The following is a 16,517-nucleotide window of genomic DNA, read 5'->3' on the forward strand; positions in this document are numbered from 1 at the left end:
TTATTAGTATCTATAAGGCACATTGCCTTAGAAATGTTTATCATACTATTTGAGATTTAACATCTTTCTATACCTTTATGGAGGTCTCTCAATATAATTCACACTGAAATAGTGTTTTGTGCAAAGATCTCTATAAAGACTTATAATAAATATACTGCTTTTTACCCAGGCTTCAGCATATCAGAATGCAAGCACAAAGGTTAGCTTGGAATGGAACAACTTGTATGCAGTAGAACCTTGAAAAGACAGTGTTATTATTTTTATTTTAGTTAACTTTAGTAAGGTAAAACTGTCAAATTTGAATATTTTCAAGGTAAAATATAAGCGTGGTATGGATTATATCCTTCTTGGAGTGATATATTTTTTTTAAAAATCTGCTGTAACAGGTCTACTCAGGATATCAAGATCCTCTTTTTTTAACTAAAAAAATCCTTATATGAATCAGATACACTAAATGGTTTACATCTATTGTAATTTGTTTTAATGAAGGTTATTTTTAAAACCATTCCCCCACTTCACTTAAGCAAGGCTCATACCTTATACTAAGACACAACTTGTTGACTAACAACTATGGTAAGTGCACAAAACATAAACCACCTTGGATGCACAATTCTCATTTTCCCTAGTGAGACTGATCAAATGGTCAGGATCATGGGATAATAGTCCTCGGTTTGCACCACCATTTGTTTGTAGCTATAATGGTGCTGGAAATAAAAAACTTATAACCGGTCCTGTCACTTATGACTATTGTACCATCCTCATGGTCATATAAATAAAATCTGGCACTTGTCAACTGGCATGTTTTTACAATGGTTGCAGTGTTCCAGGATGATGTGATTATCATTTGTAAATTTCCCAGCCAGCATCTGACAAATCAATATAGGAAACTGGATTTGCTTAATGGCCAGATGGTTCAGTTAATAACTGCAGTGATCTGCTTAACAACTCTGGAAAAAAAAGATTGAGAAATCAGGTGCAACTTACTTAACCACCACCTTGCTTAGCAGTGAAACATTTTGTCCAAATTGTGGTCATACATTGAGGACTATCTGTATTGCAGGTTATTTTGACTGTCTTACCTTGACTACATTGAGCCCTGGATAAGTATGATATATAAAGCACTAGCTAATAACCCGGCATTGTTCGGGCATTTATTTATAGGTGAAAATGTCCAGACCAAATGTAATTTCTAATGTTTGATTTTCCCCTTTACCAGAGAGAGCCACTTGTGGAGTACTTTGAAGCCGCTACCATAGCAACTCCACTGCTCTGTACAGTAGAAGCCATTTTACGGCAGTATAGTAGAAGGCATTTGAAGGCACAACAGGCTGTATCTTAACAGAACACACAACCCGAGGGATGTTAGGGTGTGTTACCCACACAGTATTTTTTTCCAGAGTGTAAGTCATCTGTGTACCAAGTTTGGTTGAAATTGCTTGAGGCGTTCCAGAGTTATGTTGGAGCACACAGACACAGACATAGTTTTCATAGATTTTCATGGGTGTAGGTAAGCTGGTCTTGTTGTATTCGGGTCTTTTGCCGTGTAATCTTACACAGGAAAAGACCCAAATACAACACGACCAGCATATATAAAACAAATATATATGACACACACAGACACATTTGAAAACCTAGAGCACGGGTGTCAAACTCTTGTCACATTGCCGTTGTGACATTTTGCAATGTTTCTCCCCTTCATGGAGTTGGGTGTGGCTTGCACGTGATACATCCAGCTTGCAGGCCGCTAGTTTGACACCCCTGCTATAGAGTGTTTGCAACATGGTAAGTCAAACATATCCCTACATAGACTTTTTCCCCATTAGAAAATAAGTCTCAAGAATACTGAGCTTTTTTGAGGGGCAACAAATTTCCTTTTATTACAAACAAAAGGCAACCTTCCCTGCATATTTTGTGCAAAGTGTTTTGTTGGGGAAGTTGTATTCTGAACAGTGAGGCATGAGCAATAATGGAGGAATAATCAGGAAAACTAACAAACATTTTGCTGGTGGTTTAGTACTTCAATTCATTCCCAATGCTACAACAGATAAGATCTATAGTAGGGTATATTTCCGGGATGGCGAACTTATTGCACGCGTGCCACAGGTGGCACGTAGAGCCATTTGTCGGGGCATGCAAGACGTTGCCCTGTTAGCTGGCCAGTGCGCGCACCTGAGTTCAGCCTTTTTTAAAGACATTTTCTGCCCTCCCCAGGCTCCAAAGGCTTTATAGGAGCCTGGGGCGGTGAAAAGAGTCCCCCTGCCACCTCCAGAGGCCCTCCGGAGGCTTCAGGAGCTTCCCTGAAGCCTCCGGAGCACAAAAAACGGCCCTATGGGCAAACTGGAAGTTCGGGAACGGACTTCTGATTTGCTCGGAGGGTCATTTTTAATCCTCTGGAGGCTTCAGGGACTGACTTCCAGTTTGCTCATAGGGTCCTTTTTTGCCCTTCGGAGGTTTCAGGGATGAAGGTTCCTGAAGCCTCCAGAGGGCCTCGGGGATGGGGGGGAGGCTGTTTTCGCCCCCCCAGGCTCTTATAAAGCCTCTGGAGCCTGGGGAGGGAGAAAAAAGCATGAAAAAATGGGGGGGAGCGCCTCTCATGTGTGCACGCACACTGGAGGGGTCGCACATTGCATTATGGGTGCGACATGCCCACACACTACTCCCCTGCACTCCCCCCCCCCTTATGGCACGCGAGCCAAAAAAGGTTCACCATTGCTGGTATATTTTACAGGAAAGGTACTATGCAGCATTTAAAGTAAGATTTTTTTTTACCAATTCACAATTTAGATTGTTATAAAAAGAGTATTATATAACATGTTTTTACCAAAAAATTAAAGTTGCTGCTATCTTTTCATTCTTGTTTTAAACATTAGAAATATCAAGATGTCAGAGTTTATTTATTCCCTCTAAGCAAGTTAATGTATAAGTCATCTGTCAGGTAAATCCTATTCATTCTTACTTGGAAGTTAACCAGGCCAGGTACATACAGCAGGACCTATTTCTGAGTAAACATGTATAGAACCGAGCTCTACAATTTTTTAAAATTTAATATTAAATATTGCTATATTGCCCCTCACAGTCAGTTGAATCAATTTGTAGCTAGTGTTGTTCCACTTATGATACAGGCTTTCTGCACATGGGAATACTGGAGATTTCATACATTTAGCATTTATCAGAAACGAATAGCTATAGAAATCTGCTAGCCATGATGCAGTGCCAGAGCAGGGTACAGAATAGCTACTCAAATGTCACAGTTGCTTTACATGTGTTCAAGTCTTACACATCTGCAAAACAGAAATAATAACAGCCATTTGAATGTTCCTTCTTAATAGGTCTGTGTGGAGGCCGAGGAAATTCTGAAGGGCCTGGTTCTTGTGACATTGAGCTGGAACTGCAGCTGCTGCTTCTGCTACTACTCCCAGCCACTGGTACCCTAACTCTGTCCTCGACTAAAGGGGACCCAGGACTCAGGTACCCTGCGGTGGTCTGGGTAGTGACAGTAGCAAAGGTAGTTGGACCAGCATTGTTTTTCACATAGACATTTTTTATAGCAACTAATGTATGTGCCATGACACTGAGGCTGTTGTTGAGATCTTGCATTCCTTGGTGTAGCAGCCGAAGATTATGATTGATGCTATCGAACCCAGATTGAATGATATGCAGTTGATTCTGTTGGATCTGTAAGAGATCATCTTCTGTAATTTCATTAGAGTCTGTCTGGGGTTGAGTTTTCGTTTTGGCTTTTACTTTTCCGCAAGGGCCTCCGTTTGGTATCCCCAAAAAAGGGAGCTGCTCCTGACTGGGAGGAACAACTGCCATATCTTCTGAGCTTTCTTCTGGTTCCACTACTTTCACCACTATTTCTTCTTTTAGATTTATTTTCTCCACACACGATTGTTGGGATGGACCAGGATCATCTGTAAAACCTAAAAGTAAAGGCATAAAACATTAATCTCCTTATGAATGGAATTCTTAACTATTAAGCTTGGGTATGACCAACAAATAAAAAGTGACTACAATCATTCTGAAATGATGTAGTTTTTGCTGGATATTATTACTTACAACTATAGTTCTATTTTCAACTAGCAACTGAACATATATTAATGAAAAGATCAATTGTAAATTGAATAATAGCAGAGAGAACACTATTTTTAAAACACAACACAATTTACTTGACAAGAGTACAGGGAAAAATTAAAAGTAACTATACTGTATTATACAAAATATCTACTTGTGTTATTTACTGTACTTTCATCTCTTCCAGGAAATGAAAAAAATGTTATGAGAAGAGCACTTCCAAGTGTTTATATGTTAAAATGCATAAAGATCTTGTTTACGTATTTTGTTTATGTACAGATGAAGAATTTCTTCATTATTGAAAAGGGTTTTTTATGTCTTAAAATGCAAATATTTAATTAAATTCATTTTATTTGTAAAAGCTAATTAAATTTTAAAACTAATAGGATGGTTTGGACTTCATGCATTAAAAATTAGGCTCAAAATTTCCTCCCTTAAAAAAAATGCTGTACAAGCTATGCTATTTCCCTGGCTTAAATGAAGAACCTACATAGTATTATGCCAAAGCTGCAAAGTGGTATAGAAATGAAGTCAAGCTAGAAACCAGGTGACTGCAAGTTCAAGTCCTGCCTTAGGTACAACGCTTGCTAGTAACATTCACTCTCAGCCTTGAGAGGCAATGACAAACCATTTCTGAAACCCTGCCAAGAAAACTGCAAGGATTTGTCTAGGTGGTTGCCAGAACTCAACACTGACTGGAGGGCATTGTTTTTCAAAAATCAATGATTATGCAAAAAGATGCTGCACTAAGCCAGAATGTGGATTTTGATGTAATGTGCTTCTATAAACCACCTACTATAGCTGTGCCAAAAGTGATGTATGAATGCATCTATTAGGTGTTGGGAAAAAAGTGTTTTTAAACACAGCATTGTTGCAGAACAACACAGAATATGATGCAAGCAACCAAATTTTGTTCTCTGTAGAATAATTCAGAGTACAGTATATCTCATTCAACATCTCTCACTGATTGCCCCATTGATTAAATCTTGCAGGGTTATTAATAGCTCATAAGCAATACATAGAAAAGTAGAGCAAAGATGTTATCTTTACTGGCGGCACTGCCACCACCATTTCTATTTTAAAATATGAAGCCGCATATATAGGGGAACAAAGTCTGGAAGATGTACTAACACACCCTTAGATATTCCAGATCAGTATAAGTTTACAACCATTTGTTTAGTGACTGTTTGAAGTTACAACAGATTGAAAAAAGTGACTTATGACTGTTTTTCACCCTTACCACTGTTGTAGCATCCCCATAGTCACGTGATCAAAATTTGGATGCTTGGCAACTGGCATGCATTTATGATGGTTGCAGTATCCCAGGGTTATGTTATAACATCTTACGACTTTCTAACAAGCAAACTCAATGGGGAAACCAGATTCACTTAACAGTCATGTTACTAACTTAACAACCACAGTGATTTACTTAATAACTGTGGCAAGAAAGGCCGTAAAATGGGGCAAAATTCATTTAACAACTATCTTGCTTAGCAATGGAAATGTTGGGCTCAATTGTGATTTTAAGCCGAGGACTACCTGTACAATTGATGTTCAGTGTAAGAAAAGATTTCAGACTTAGATTTAAAAAAAAATTAGAATTAGAAGTAGAGCCTAGTGCAGAAGAAACATTATTACAAACTAAAGAAACTCAATCTAAAAGTTTGATTTAATGAATGAATGATACTCATTATCTTTCTATAAAAAACATCTATTCTGAATTAATTTCAACTATACATTTCAGTGAAATAATTTTCTTGGGGTGGGAGAGATGTATAGTGTTTTAAATAATTGGGAGTCAAAAATCCTTAAGTTTTTCCACTGCAAATCATCTAAAACCATACCAAAAGATGCTGAACTCTGTCTGCTTCAACCTAGCAATGTTTCCTGAAAGAAGGGAAGGGACATTGGTAATTGTCTTTGAAACTTTTCATTCTAAACCTAAGCAAGCAGGAATCTTCTGGTTTCTAATATTCTAACAATTGGCTCTGCCCCTTGTTCTGCATCTATCCATTGGGCTATTTTCAAAATTTTAGCACAGTTGGAATTCCATAACCTATCTAAAGTTTCAGTGTTTACAAAGAATATATTTTTGCTACAGCAAGTGAGAAATGCAAACTACCCCATCTTTACTTTCTCGGATTTTCTACTTCGTTTTAGAGAGCTCAGCAGTAAAAACAAAACCAGAGCCATCCACACTGTTTCATCTCCAGGTATTGCATGGGAAGAGTTCCCATCAATCTAACTGAATTGGCAGGAGGCATTTTTTTTTTGTATTCCGATAATGTTCCTATCTGCTGAAGGAATATTTATAGCATCAGCCTGGAAACAAGTTCTTTAACCCAAAGGACCCACTTCTACAATATGTTCTTGGCCCACAAGGGAACTTTAGCCGCATAAATTCAACGCAACGCCAACCGCTGCAGTAATCGGGGGGCAGTTCTTATCCAAGCGGCATCCAGCATCTTTTCTTCTGGGCGTATCGAGAAGAGAAACTGCGGGCTGCACCAAGACTTAAAAGGGATGGCCAAGAGCTCTTCACGGTTCCGCTCCACGGGGGGAAAAAGCCCCCGAATCAACGGGGGACTATTGTTGCCCGCGAAGGGAAGGGCGGCGAGGCGGGGGCGGGGGAGAGAGGCAGCCCCGTCGGACAAGGGAAGAGGCTGCGGTCCGGCTCCTTTGCAACTCACCCATATCCGACACGGAGGAGGCTCTGGGCAGATCCAGTGTGTCGATGCCCCCGACGATGGGCAGAGCCTCGTTGGGGGCAGGCAGCCCCCCCGAGGTGTAGGATCGGAGGTGGTCGGGCGGCGAGGCGTCCTCGTTGCCCATCAGGAGGCCGAAGGAGGCCGGGTGCGGGGCGACCCCGCCGGCGCCGTGGGTGACGCGGCAGAGCTTGCTCCGATCGCGGCGCTTCAGGTCCCGCCAGCGCTTTTTGAGGTCCTCCACCTCGCGAGGGCAAGCGGCCACCGGGTTCACTTTATGCCGGATGAGCTCCCAGACTTTGCGCTTTTGCCCCGGGGAGGCCCGGCCCGGCCCGGCCGCGAATAGCACCTGCTCGTGTTTCAACACCTGCTCGATCAGCACCTCCGTCTCCGCCTCGTTGAAATTGGCCTTGCGCCGCTTGGGCGAGTCTTCCGCCATCCTAAAGCTCCAGTGGGGAAGAGAGAGGGGGCTGCCGCTCCGAGAGTCCGTGACGGGGAAGGCCGGCCGCTTCTTATTGTGCCGCCGCCACCGCCGCGCCACCGGCTCTAGGCCAAACCCGGGGCCTCGCTCGGACAGCAAATACCGCGCATGAGAGGAAAAGACGCGCAAACCCCCGGCGCAGGCGCCCCGCTTGTTGACATGGGAGGGGAGGGGGGGAGGCAACCCTGCTGCCGCGGACCTCCTTTGAGCCCGCCCCGCTGCGAGACCCGCCAATCCCCAACTTCCAAAGCTTCGGCGCCTCCCAATGGGGACCTTTGCCGGGAAATGGCTTCGACTCCTCCACTCGTCGGTGCGTTTCATTGCCCGCCCCTTGCCCGGAGCCGGAGGGTTCTGGCCACGCCCCCATCGTGCCTTTCAGCTTCTGGGGCGCGCGCGCTTTTTTTTCCGCTCCCCCTGAGAGTTGTGATCCCGCCTTCCCGCAGGGGTGGGGGTGGAGGTGGCGGCCTCTCAACCCAGCGCGCGTCCGGCGTCCCATCCACCTCTCCCCCCCCCCCACGCGCGCTCCTCACGTGCTGAGCAGTAACCCGGAGTTAGAAGGAAACTAGACCCCGCCCCTTCTTTTTTTCCCTTCTCCTCCCTGTCTCCTGCTGCTGCTTCGGAGGAGGGAGGGGGGCTGCAGCGAAGCGTGTTTGCGCCCCTGCCCCCAAAGGCTGCAAAAGCGGCGCCTCTGGTTCCAAGGGCGGCGGGGGATGGCGGCCGCTTTGGAGCTGCTCTTGCGGGACGAGGTGGCAGCCGGCGCGGTGGTGCGGTGGCTGAAGTCAAGCCAGAGCTGCGCCGAAGAGGTAAAACGCGCAGCCCGCTTCGGCGACAGCTGCGCTTCTTTTAAGTTAGCCCTCCGCAGGGCGGGAAATTGGCGGGGGCGGTGAAGTTTCTCCTCGCCGTCAAAAGCACCGAAAAGGAGGCGGGAAAAAAGCAGGACTAGCCGCCGCGCGTTGCCTGCTTAGGTGCTCCTCCTGCGCGGCCCTGGAGGCTACGGAGCAGGGCGCTTTTGGGGCCTCCAGGGTGTGTGCGAATGGGCTCTTTATCATTTGGAGGTGGAGACGACTGCGTAATCCTGACCCCAATATCCCGTGCACTCCTTCCCCAATTTCACTGATCTGTCCGCTTGCAGGTCAAGCCTTGGCCGAGGTTTGCAACCCATTCCTGGGGTGGGGGTTACATTTCCCCCTTGAAATAAGGTGGGAAAAGTCAGAGGAAACTTATTCCCCAGCAAATGCGCCCAGAATTGCGGATGTTACGAAAACCGTATTTCATATGAGTCTACTGTCTTTTGCGCATGTGGGAATGAGTTCTTTACAAAAACAAAAGTTTTTGCCTGTAGGGTGGCAAATCAAAACATGTTTGAATCTTGGATTACCTGAAAGAGAGAAAGCAACGGGATTGTCTTTTCCTATGGGAGTCAAGTAACATTGTATCCAAAGCCAATCAAGTTACTTTGGCACCTGCAACAAAAAAAGAAAAAAAAAAGAAAGAAAGATAAACTGCTTGTAAGTCAAATAGCAGAAGCCGTCACATCAATCTAGCTTGGCTAGAGCCAGTGTTAAATATAATGTAGGATTTACTGATCAAGGATCAATTTTAATATGCTATTTAAATCATCAGGAGATGGCATAGAGTCCATAAGCATTTCTCCTTAGGTATGAAAATGTATAGCTGGAAGAACTGTAGAATTTCTCAACTAAGCATAAAGAAGTCTTTGTACTAGTTCACTCTCTAGAAAACTAATGTTGGACATGAGTACTTACTTGGTCTCTACACACACATGCAATGTATGTGTCTTGCTTGGTCAGTTTAAAGCAACATTCCAGCCTAACTGTGCTAAAGTCCTATAACCAGTGAATAAATCAATGTTCAGCAACTCCCAGTAATTGGAAAGTAAATTATACTGCCTTTATAAGCAGCTGTTTGAACAAATATTTGAGTGTCTTTTTATTACACTGGTTATTGTGTAGGGTATTTTAAAATGGATTTCTTGTGCTTACAGTAATTAAGTAGTGCATTGCTGATTAAAGCTTTCTTAGTGTCATTCAAAAGGTTGTCTTTATCTTCAGTGCCTTTGTATTTTGGGTGGTGCATGGGAGCTAATAAGATTTTTAATGCCATTTCTTGATTTAGAGATGCTAAAGAAGTGCCAATTGTTTAATTTTAATTATTAAACTCCTATTGTTAAAATTAACAATAAAAAAACTTAAAGGAAGTGGAAGTAAAAGGAACTAAGGGCAAACCCAGATACGCAAAATAAAACCTATAGCTGTGATGCTGAACCTATGGCATGTGTGCCAGAGGTGGCACACTGAGCCCTCTCTGCTGGCACACATGCCGTCGCCCCAAGTCAGATCTCTGTGGCATTTATTTCATGAACTTCTGTTTCCCTGCAAACGACGAAACAAGCTCACAAAAGAAAAAGATCTTACCTCTTGCCACGCTGCCGGTGTTGGGATGCTCCGCCTCCCGCCAGCCAACTGGTTTTTGGGTGTCTGTTGCGTATGCACACATGTCAGCGCATGCATGTGTTTGTGTTCGCACACAAACCTTTCAATTTGGGCATGCACATGCACGCAGTTTGGGCACTTGGTGCCTAAAAAGTTCACCATCACTGGCCTATAGGGACTGGACATCTTTCCTATATGCTTAAAAAACTCTGCTCCAAATTAAAACCATGTTTAAGAAACAAATAGGAAGCTTGCATGTTGCAAAGCAAGACTAAAATCCTCTAGCACAGGAGTGTCAAACTCAAGACCCACAAGCTGGATCCAGCCCATATGGTGCTTAAATCTGTCCTGCAGGGCCAGCCTACAAATAGCAAAGGACCGGTCCACAGTGGTTCTGGCAGCTAAAACGGAGCACAGCAGTGGCATTTTGGCCAGCAGAGTGCTGCAGGAGGCCGTCCAGGCCAAAAACGTATACGGGATGGTGCTTTTCCAGGTTGGCAGCTGGATGCCAATTTTTTAAAAAATGTATATTGATAGAACAATATATAATCACATGTTGTTGCCGTCTGTTAATTTGGCAAGTGTTTGAGAGGAGACATGATTATGATTTAATCAATTATGGTAAGTCTCTGACTTCTGGTTTTAGATTACCTGAGAGATTTGATTTTGAAATGGTTTCATTTTGCTTTGTATGCTTATAATAGAAATTCATAACTGAGCTTATTCTTGTAAAATAATGGATAAAGTCATACATGTCTGAAGTAAAATTCAGATTAAAATAAATCAGTTGATGTTTATTATGATTTGTTTGTACAGGATTCTCCAATTCACCCCAAACTTGTTGCCCTTAATTTGCTTCAAAAAGACTTTGTTCCTTTTTTGCTGAACTACCTCAGGGAACAGACCAGTCAGATATTGACCCATGGACCATCTACTCCTGCTAAAATTCCAAATTCCAAGAACTTGAGAAATTCTAGTAGCTATAGGAACCAAAGGACCGGATCTGAAAAAAAGTTCCAGAATAGTAGCTGTCGAGGACAACTTTTCTTTGATAGAGTTCCTACTGGCTTGCAGTCTCCAAATACCAGTATTTCTGCTTCAGAATTGCATGGATCTTCAGTTGTTAATGGGTCAAGTGAACTGAATTCCAGTAGTGATCTCTTAAATGCGGATCTCAGCAGTAGCCCAAGTGTGGGTTCGAGCCCTATTTTTTCTCGCAGTGAGAGACGATCTGCTCAGAAAACAAACTTGGGGAGTTTTCTTGTTGCTGCTCCAATAAGGCGAAGCAGAAGAAAAGGGAGCAATTGTACAAGTGGTTCTAGTCGGTCAATGGGACATGATGTAGGAAGAAACACAAATGATGAAGTAAAAAGTGAAAGCTCCTCATTTTCTTCATTGAGACAGAAGAAACCGAGTGAAATGAATCTTGTCTCCACTTCTTCACCATCTGACCAGCTTAACTTACATGATTTGGAGGAGTTTCCACCCATGAGTGCTGCTGGAAAAATAAAGTAAGTCTCTGTTGGTAAATCTTGGTAATTCCGATGAAAAAGAAATGTCCTGCTTCTGGAATGGCAAGATAATGCAGGTCCTGAGGCAAAGTTTCAAGCAAGGGTGTCAAAGTCAAGAAGTGAAGGACTAGTCCGCGGTGCCTCTGGCAACAAAAATGGAGCTCGGAGGAGGGAGCATGTGCTGCACCCCTGGGCTTTGTTTTCTGCTGCAATGGCCTCATGCAACCCTCTGCCAGCGAAAATGGAACTCCGTTTTTGCTGGCAGAGGGCTAGCAAAACAAACTAAAAATAAAACAAAACAAAAGAAGAAATTTTCCCCTTTTACATTTGAGCATCCAAGAAGGGGCAGGAAAGGAGAAAGGGAAAGAGGAAAGACAAAGAAAAAGAAGGAAAGAGGGGAAGGAAGAACAAAGGACAATGAAGAGGGAGAGAAAAAGAAGAAAAGGAAGGACAGAGATTATAATGAGAGGGAGGAAGGGAGGGTCTGGGGGAAGTCCTGTCTTGGCACTTGGCCACCACAGGTGCCCCCAGGAAAAGTGATGCTGAGCTGGCAACACCCACCCCACCCACGCCCACCTCAGTTCCCAGTATACCCCAGAAAGCCAAGATTACTGGGAATTGAAGTCTACACATCTTGAAGTTGTCAAGGTTGATAAATACTGGTATAGAGGTTACGACATGAGTTACTTTGGGCTTGCGGACTCTCGAGCTGGTCATGGAAAAATATTGAAGGGAAAAGTTTAACTTGAGCTTTTGGTTAGTAGTGTATTAATTTATTGAAAAAATAAATACATTACATTTATTAAAGTATTTTACCAGTTGCCAGTAGATGGCTGCAGAATATCATAGTTTTGGATTATCTGTATGAAGAATGGAAACTTTCAAGAGGCTACAACAATTTCTGTTATGAAATCTTACTGTTCTTTGGGGTTTTTATTGTCGAAAAAAAAGATGAGTAAGGAAGAATGCAAGTAAACTATAGAAAATAATGCATACTATTGAAAAAAATTGATACCGAAAACAACATTTTCCCCCTCCCACAAAATACTAGAATCCTATGCAACCAATAAAGTTGCATTATGGTAGATTTGGAATAGATAAAAAGTATTTCTTCACAGATCACAGAACAAAACGGGGGAAATTGTTACTATAACATGTAGCAAACTTATTCATTAAGGATAGATTCTATTTCCAATATCAGTAGCAGTATATTTATTAGTTTCAGTTTCTTCAGAATAGAGAAGAAGAATGCTATTGTACATATATCTGATTTACATATTCCTCAAAAGCTTATTAGTCACTTAGTCACTAGGAAACAATATTGTATTATTAGAACCTTGGCTTGAACTATCAGGTATCTTCTTTTATCTTAAATATTGAAAGGTTTACTGTCCTGAACTGATTTTCTCTTTCGTTTTAGCAAAACCAAACCATCAAGAAGAATAAATCCTACTCCTGTGAGTACTGAGAGAACTCTGTCCAAGCCCAAAATGTGCTTCACTTCTACACCTGTTGGCAACTCTCAAGTTCAGTCTGGAGTAAGTTCTGAGAACCTTACTGATTCTCAGGAAATGAATTTAACTTCTATTACGGGAAGCCTTCAGGAAGAAAGAGAGATGTTGAAGAAAGAAAGGTAATAGAATTTGTGATCTGGTGCCCAAGGGGAGAGAGAGATACGTTATGGGTTGACAGTGTGATTTCAGGCATTTCTTAATGGAATGGGACAACTTGCCTCAGCCAACCTGTCACAGCCAACTCATTGTGAGACAACTTGCAATGACCAACTCACAACAGGACAACTCACTGCAGGACAATTCAACAATTCAATTTAATTATTTAAAATAATTTTTGTCATTCACTTTGGTTTTGTCCCTTCTTTGGCATCCTTTCTTTAAAGATTGTATTCCACTTTTCTTCTGTGTTAGTGTAATTGTTGTTCTGTGGCAAGTTGTCCCGTGACAAGTTGTTCTCCAGCGAGGTGGCCGCAGTGAATTGGCCATGGTGAGTTGGCTGTGGTGAGTTGTCATAGACCCATTTCTTAAAGAAGTAGAACATCTTACATATGTTTAAAATGACTTCTCCATTACATTTAACAGAGATGTAATTTGCAAGTTCTAACTATTCTCCTTAGTGTTTTTTTAGATTCATAAGTAACTGGATTTATTTTCAGATTTGGTCCATAGTATTTTATAAACATGCTGTTGTTACAAATACTGTAGGAAATAGCAGTAAAAAGTATTAAGATAAGTTTCTTAAAGACTTCACATTTTTTAAACTTCTAGTAAATGTCTGAAATAATCCAGCAGTTACAGTAGAGAATGTAATGTTTTAGTATTTTTATGATTGCTAATTCTGCGGCCATTTACTCTTTTTGTATTACAGATCTAAATTATTGCATCACACGTCTTCCTCTATAAGTTTATCCCTGGATTCTGGCACACCCACCAAATCTAATGTTGGTTGGAATGTATATATTCAAACTGAAAACCAGTCGGTAGCCTCAGCTGATGTCAACAAAGTGACTTACAGAAAACAGCTGGAACACCTAGCTGAGCTTTATTCCATTTGCATAGCAGGTAGAAAAATTGAAACAGATTAACACTTGGGATTTCTATTGATTTGAGAGAAGAGCGATGACATGTGCGCACAGGCATTTATCACAGATGAAATTTCAAATGAATCTTGCTTTGAAAAAACAGTAGCTGATAAGAGTACAATGATGTTCTTGCATCAAACTTATATTGTATTATCCGCTATTTTGTTAATGAGAACTGCTATAATAATGCATACTCAGAATTGGAAAGCTGAGAAATAGAATTCTGTGCAATTTAGTTTTTTAAATTAATTCATACAAATTATGTACATTGACTGTCACTGCTACAGGCAGAGCTCGACTTATTTATTAATTAAATTTATTTGCTGCCTAACTCGCTCCTGCAACTTCTGAGTAGCTTGGGGCGAAGTGTTTGAAGTTATGATGGTGCTGAATGAATGGTGGTTACAACTAGTCCTTGATGTTGTAGCCTTGCTATGCCGCCTTTGTACCCTCAGCCTTGCCGCATCTCCCCTGCTACTCATGTGATCCAATCGTCCCTTGCTGCACCTCCCTTGCTACTTGTCCCTGAGGATCCTCCCAAAGCCATGCTTCCCTCGCTTTCCCACGCAACCTGCCCAACCCTTGTCACACTTCCTCCAGACCCTCATGCTTCCCTTCATCCTACTCCCTACTCCGAAATCAACCCAAGCCTCAATGTGCTCATGCTCTGCCACTCAAGCTCCCCATGCACCTGTGCATGTCCTGCGCAAGCAAGTCAGAAGGAAATAAACAGCTGCTGCTTGATGGGAGACTTTGAATGTGGGAAGCTAGCAGGAAGTTGCAAGGAGAACCTCATCTAATGACCACTGCATTTTAGTTAATGGCAGTAATTGGGATTGCTGTCATTCAAGGACTACCCGTAATAAATCATGGCTTATGAACAATAGTGGCTAAGCCAAAACTAAACCAATTATATTTTTTGCATTGTTCTGTATACTAGAATATTCTATTAAGCCATAATATGGTTGGAATCTTAGCATATTATGTGACATTTTGGTCTATTAGTTATGGTTTAGCATTATACAAAGGGTGTTTATGTAATTGTCATTCTGTTTGACAGGGAAAGATATTACCAAAGCTTTGCTCAATGAGAATGAAAAATCCTGATTAATTCAAGCCATGAATTAATCATATCAAGCCTGAATTATTACATAAGAGGATAGCATTATGCTAAAATGAGTTCTTGGAATGTCAGATTGTATAACACATTTTTTAGCTTGCAAAAAGGCTTCAGAGGAAGACAAGTCAGACCTTCGGTTAATACAGGGAAACTACTCTTTTACAATAATAGCTGTGTTCCTTTGACACTGGCTCTGGGGTATAGTGTCCAGGCAGAGCTGAATGAGGATAATCTCTTCAAGATGCTTCCTTTTCTCATTCTCCAGTTTGTTATGCAGAGAGCAGCTTCTGAAACTGTTATAGGTTACTAGCCATTTGCATTAGGCAAGTGCAAGTTCTTGATATTTTGGTGTAAAATAATGTAAAAAATAATAAATCCTGAAAGTCAAATCAGTCAGTTAAAGAAGCTTTTTATTGGGTAAAACTAATAAACCCTAACATCTAACTCTATATTTTTAGTTACATATATTTTATCAATGTTTTAAAAGGCATTACTTGTTTCTCCTTTTTAAAATATAAAAGTTTTTTTAATCTGAACACAGGTTGATATGATCATACTTTTCTTTGAAATACAGGTAGTCCTCAACTTACAACAATTCATTTAGTGACTGTTTGAAGTTACAACAGCACTGAAAAAGTGACATATGACCAGTTTTTACACTTACGACCATTGCAGCATCCCCATGGTCACATGATCAAGCTTTGGATGTTAGGCAACTGGTTCATATTTATGATGGTTGCTGTGTCTCCGGGTGATGTGATCCCCCTTTGCAACCTTCTGATATAGTCAATGGGGATTCATATAACAACCGTGTTACTAACTTAAGAACTGCAATGATTCACTTAACAATTGTGGCAAGAAAAGTTGTAAAATGGGGCATAACTCACTTAACAAATGTCTCAATAACATAATTTTTGGGCTCAATTGTGGTTGTAAGACAAGGACTACCTGTAATGAACACCAGAGGGAACCTTTTGGATGACTGCTATTCTTGTTTACTTTTTTTTTTTTGCAGAAAACCTCGTGCCAAATATCTTTTCAGAACTTTTCTTTGTATTGCAGCTGCTAACAGCAAAGGGAACTTCCTTTGCAGAAGATAGGGAGAGTGACATGGGATTTATGGAACAGAATACAGGTCAGACATGATATAAGAATCCTTGGATGTCATATGTGATATGTATATTATAGCACATACTATAGTAAACAGGATTCCACTAAGCAAAATAAGAGATTTTGGGAAAGTTTCATTTAAGTGGACTGAACAATTTATTTTTAGCCTAAATAACAATAGCACTTAGATTTACATACCGTTTCACAGCCCTCTCTAAGCGGTTTACAGAGTCAACATATTGCCCCCAATAATCTGGGTTCTCATTTTACCAACCTCGGAAGGATGGAAGCCTGAGTCAACTTTGAGCCAGTGAGAATCAAACTGCTGGTAGCCAGCAGTCATCAGAATTAGCCTGCAATACTGCATTCTAACTACTACACCACCATGGCTCTTTTGCTCATTACAAAGCTGCAGAAATTATAACTTCCCACTCTATCTAAAAAACTGAGAAATTATGATTAAAGTC

General features: G+C 41.5%; 2 protein-coding genes across 2 annotated transcripts in view; one reads left to right on the plus strand and one right to left on the minus strand.

Moving 5' to 3' along the window:
• Positions 1 to 2,879: 2,879 nt before the first annotated feature.
• Positions 2,880 to 7,397, minus strand: LOC106546174 (uncharacterized). Its single transcript, XM_014062965.2, has 2 exons — positions 6,765 to 7,397; positions 2,880 to 3,923 (listed from the first exon to the last, which is right to left on the minus strand). Exons 1-2 carry the CDS (start codon positions 7,216 to 7,218, stop codon positions 3,274 to 3,276), a joined length of 1,104 nt encoding a protein of 367 aa, XP_013918440.2. The 5' UTR covers positions 7,219 to 7,397; the 3' UTR covers positions 2,880 to 3,273.
• A 425-nt stretch (positions 7,398 to 7,822) lies between these two features.
• CDAN1 (codanin 1) overlaps positions 7,823 to 16,517 on the plus strand; it is a 31,488-nt gene continuing 22,793 nt past the window's right edge. The window contains exons 1-5 of the mRNA XM_087722101.1: positions 7,823 to 8,063; positions 10,530 to 11,224; positions 12,645 to 12,857; positions 13,607 to 13,800; positions 15,956 to 16,075. Of these exons, the coding sequence (XP_087578227.1) occupies positions 7,971 to 8,063; positions 10,530 to 11,224; positions 12,645 to 12,857; positions 13,607 to 13,800; positions 15,956 to 16,075 (1,315 nt within the window). The 5' untranslated portion in view covers positions 7,823 to 7,970. The remainder of the gene's footprint in view (positions 8,064 to 10,529; positions 11,225 to 12,644; positions 12,858 to 13,606; positions 13,801 to 15,955; positions 16,076 to 16,517) is intronic.

The sequence above is a fragment of the Thamnophis sirtalis genome, unplaced genomic scaffold (genome assembly GCF_051295495.1).
Source record: "Thamnophis sirtalis isolate CommonGarterSnake01/CBP01778 unplaced genomic scaffold, rThaSir2_p1.2 scaffold_1, whole genome shotgun sequence".
NCBI lineage: Eukaryota > Metazoa > Chordata > Lepidosauria > Squamata > Natricidae > Thamnophis > Thamnophis sirtalis.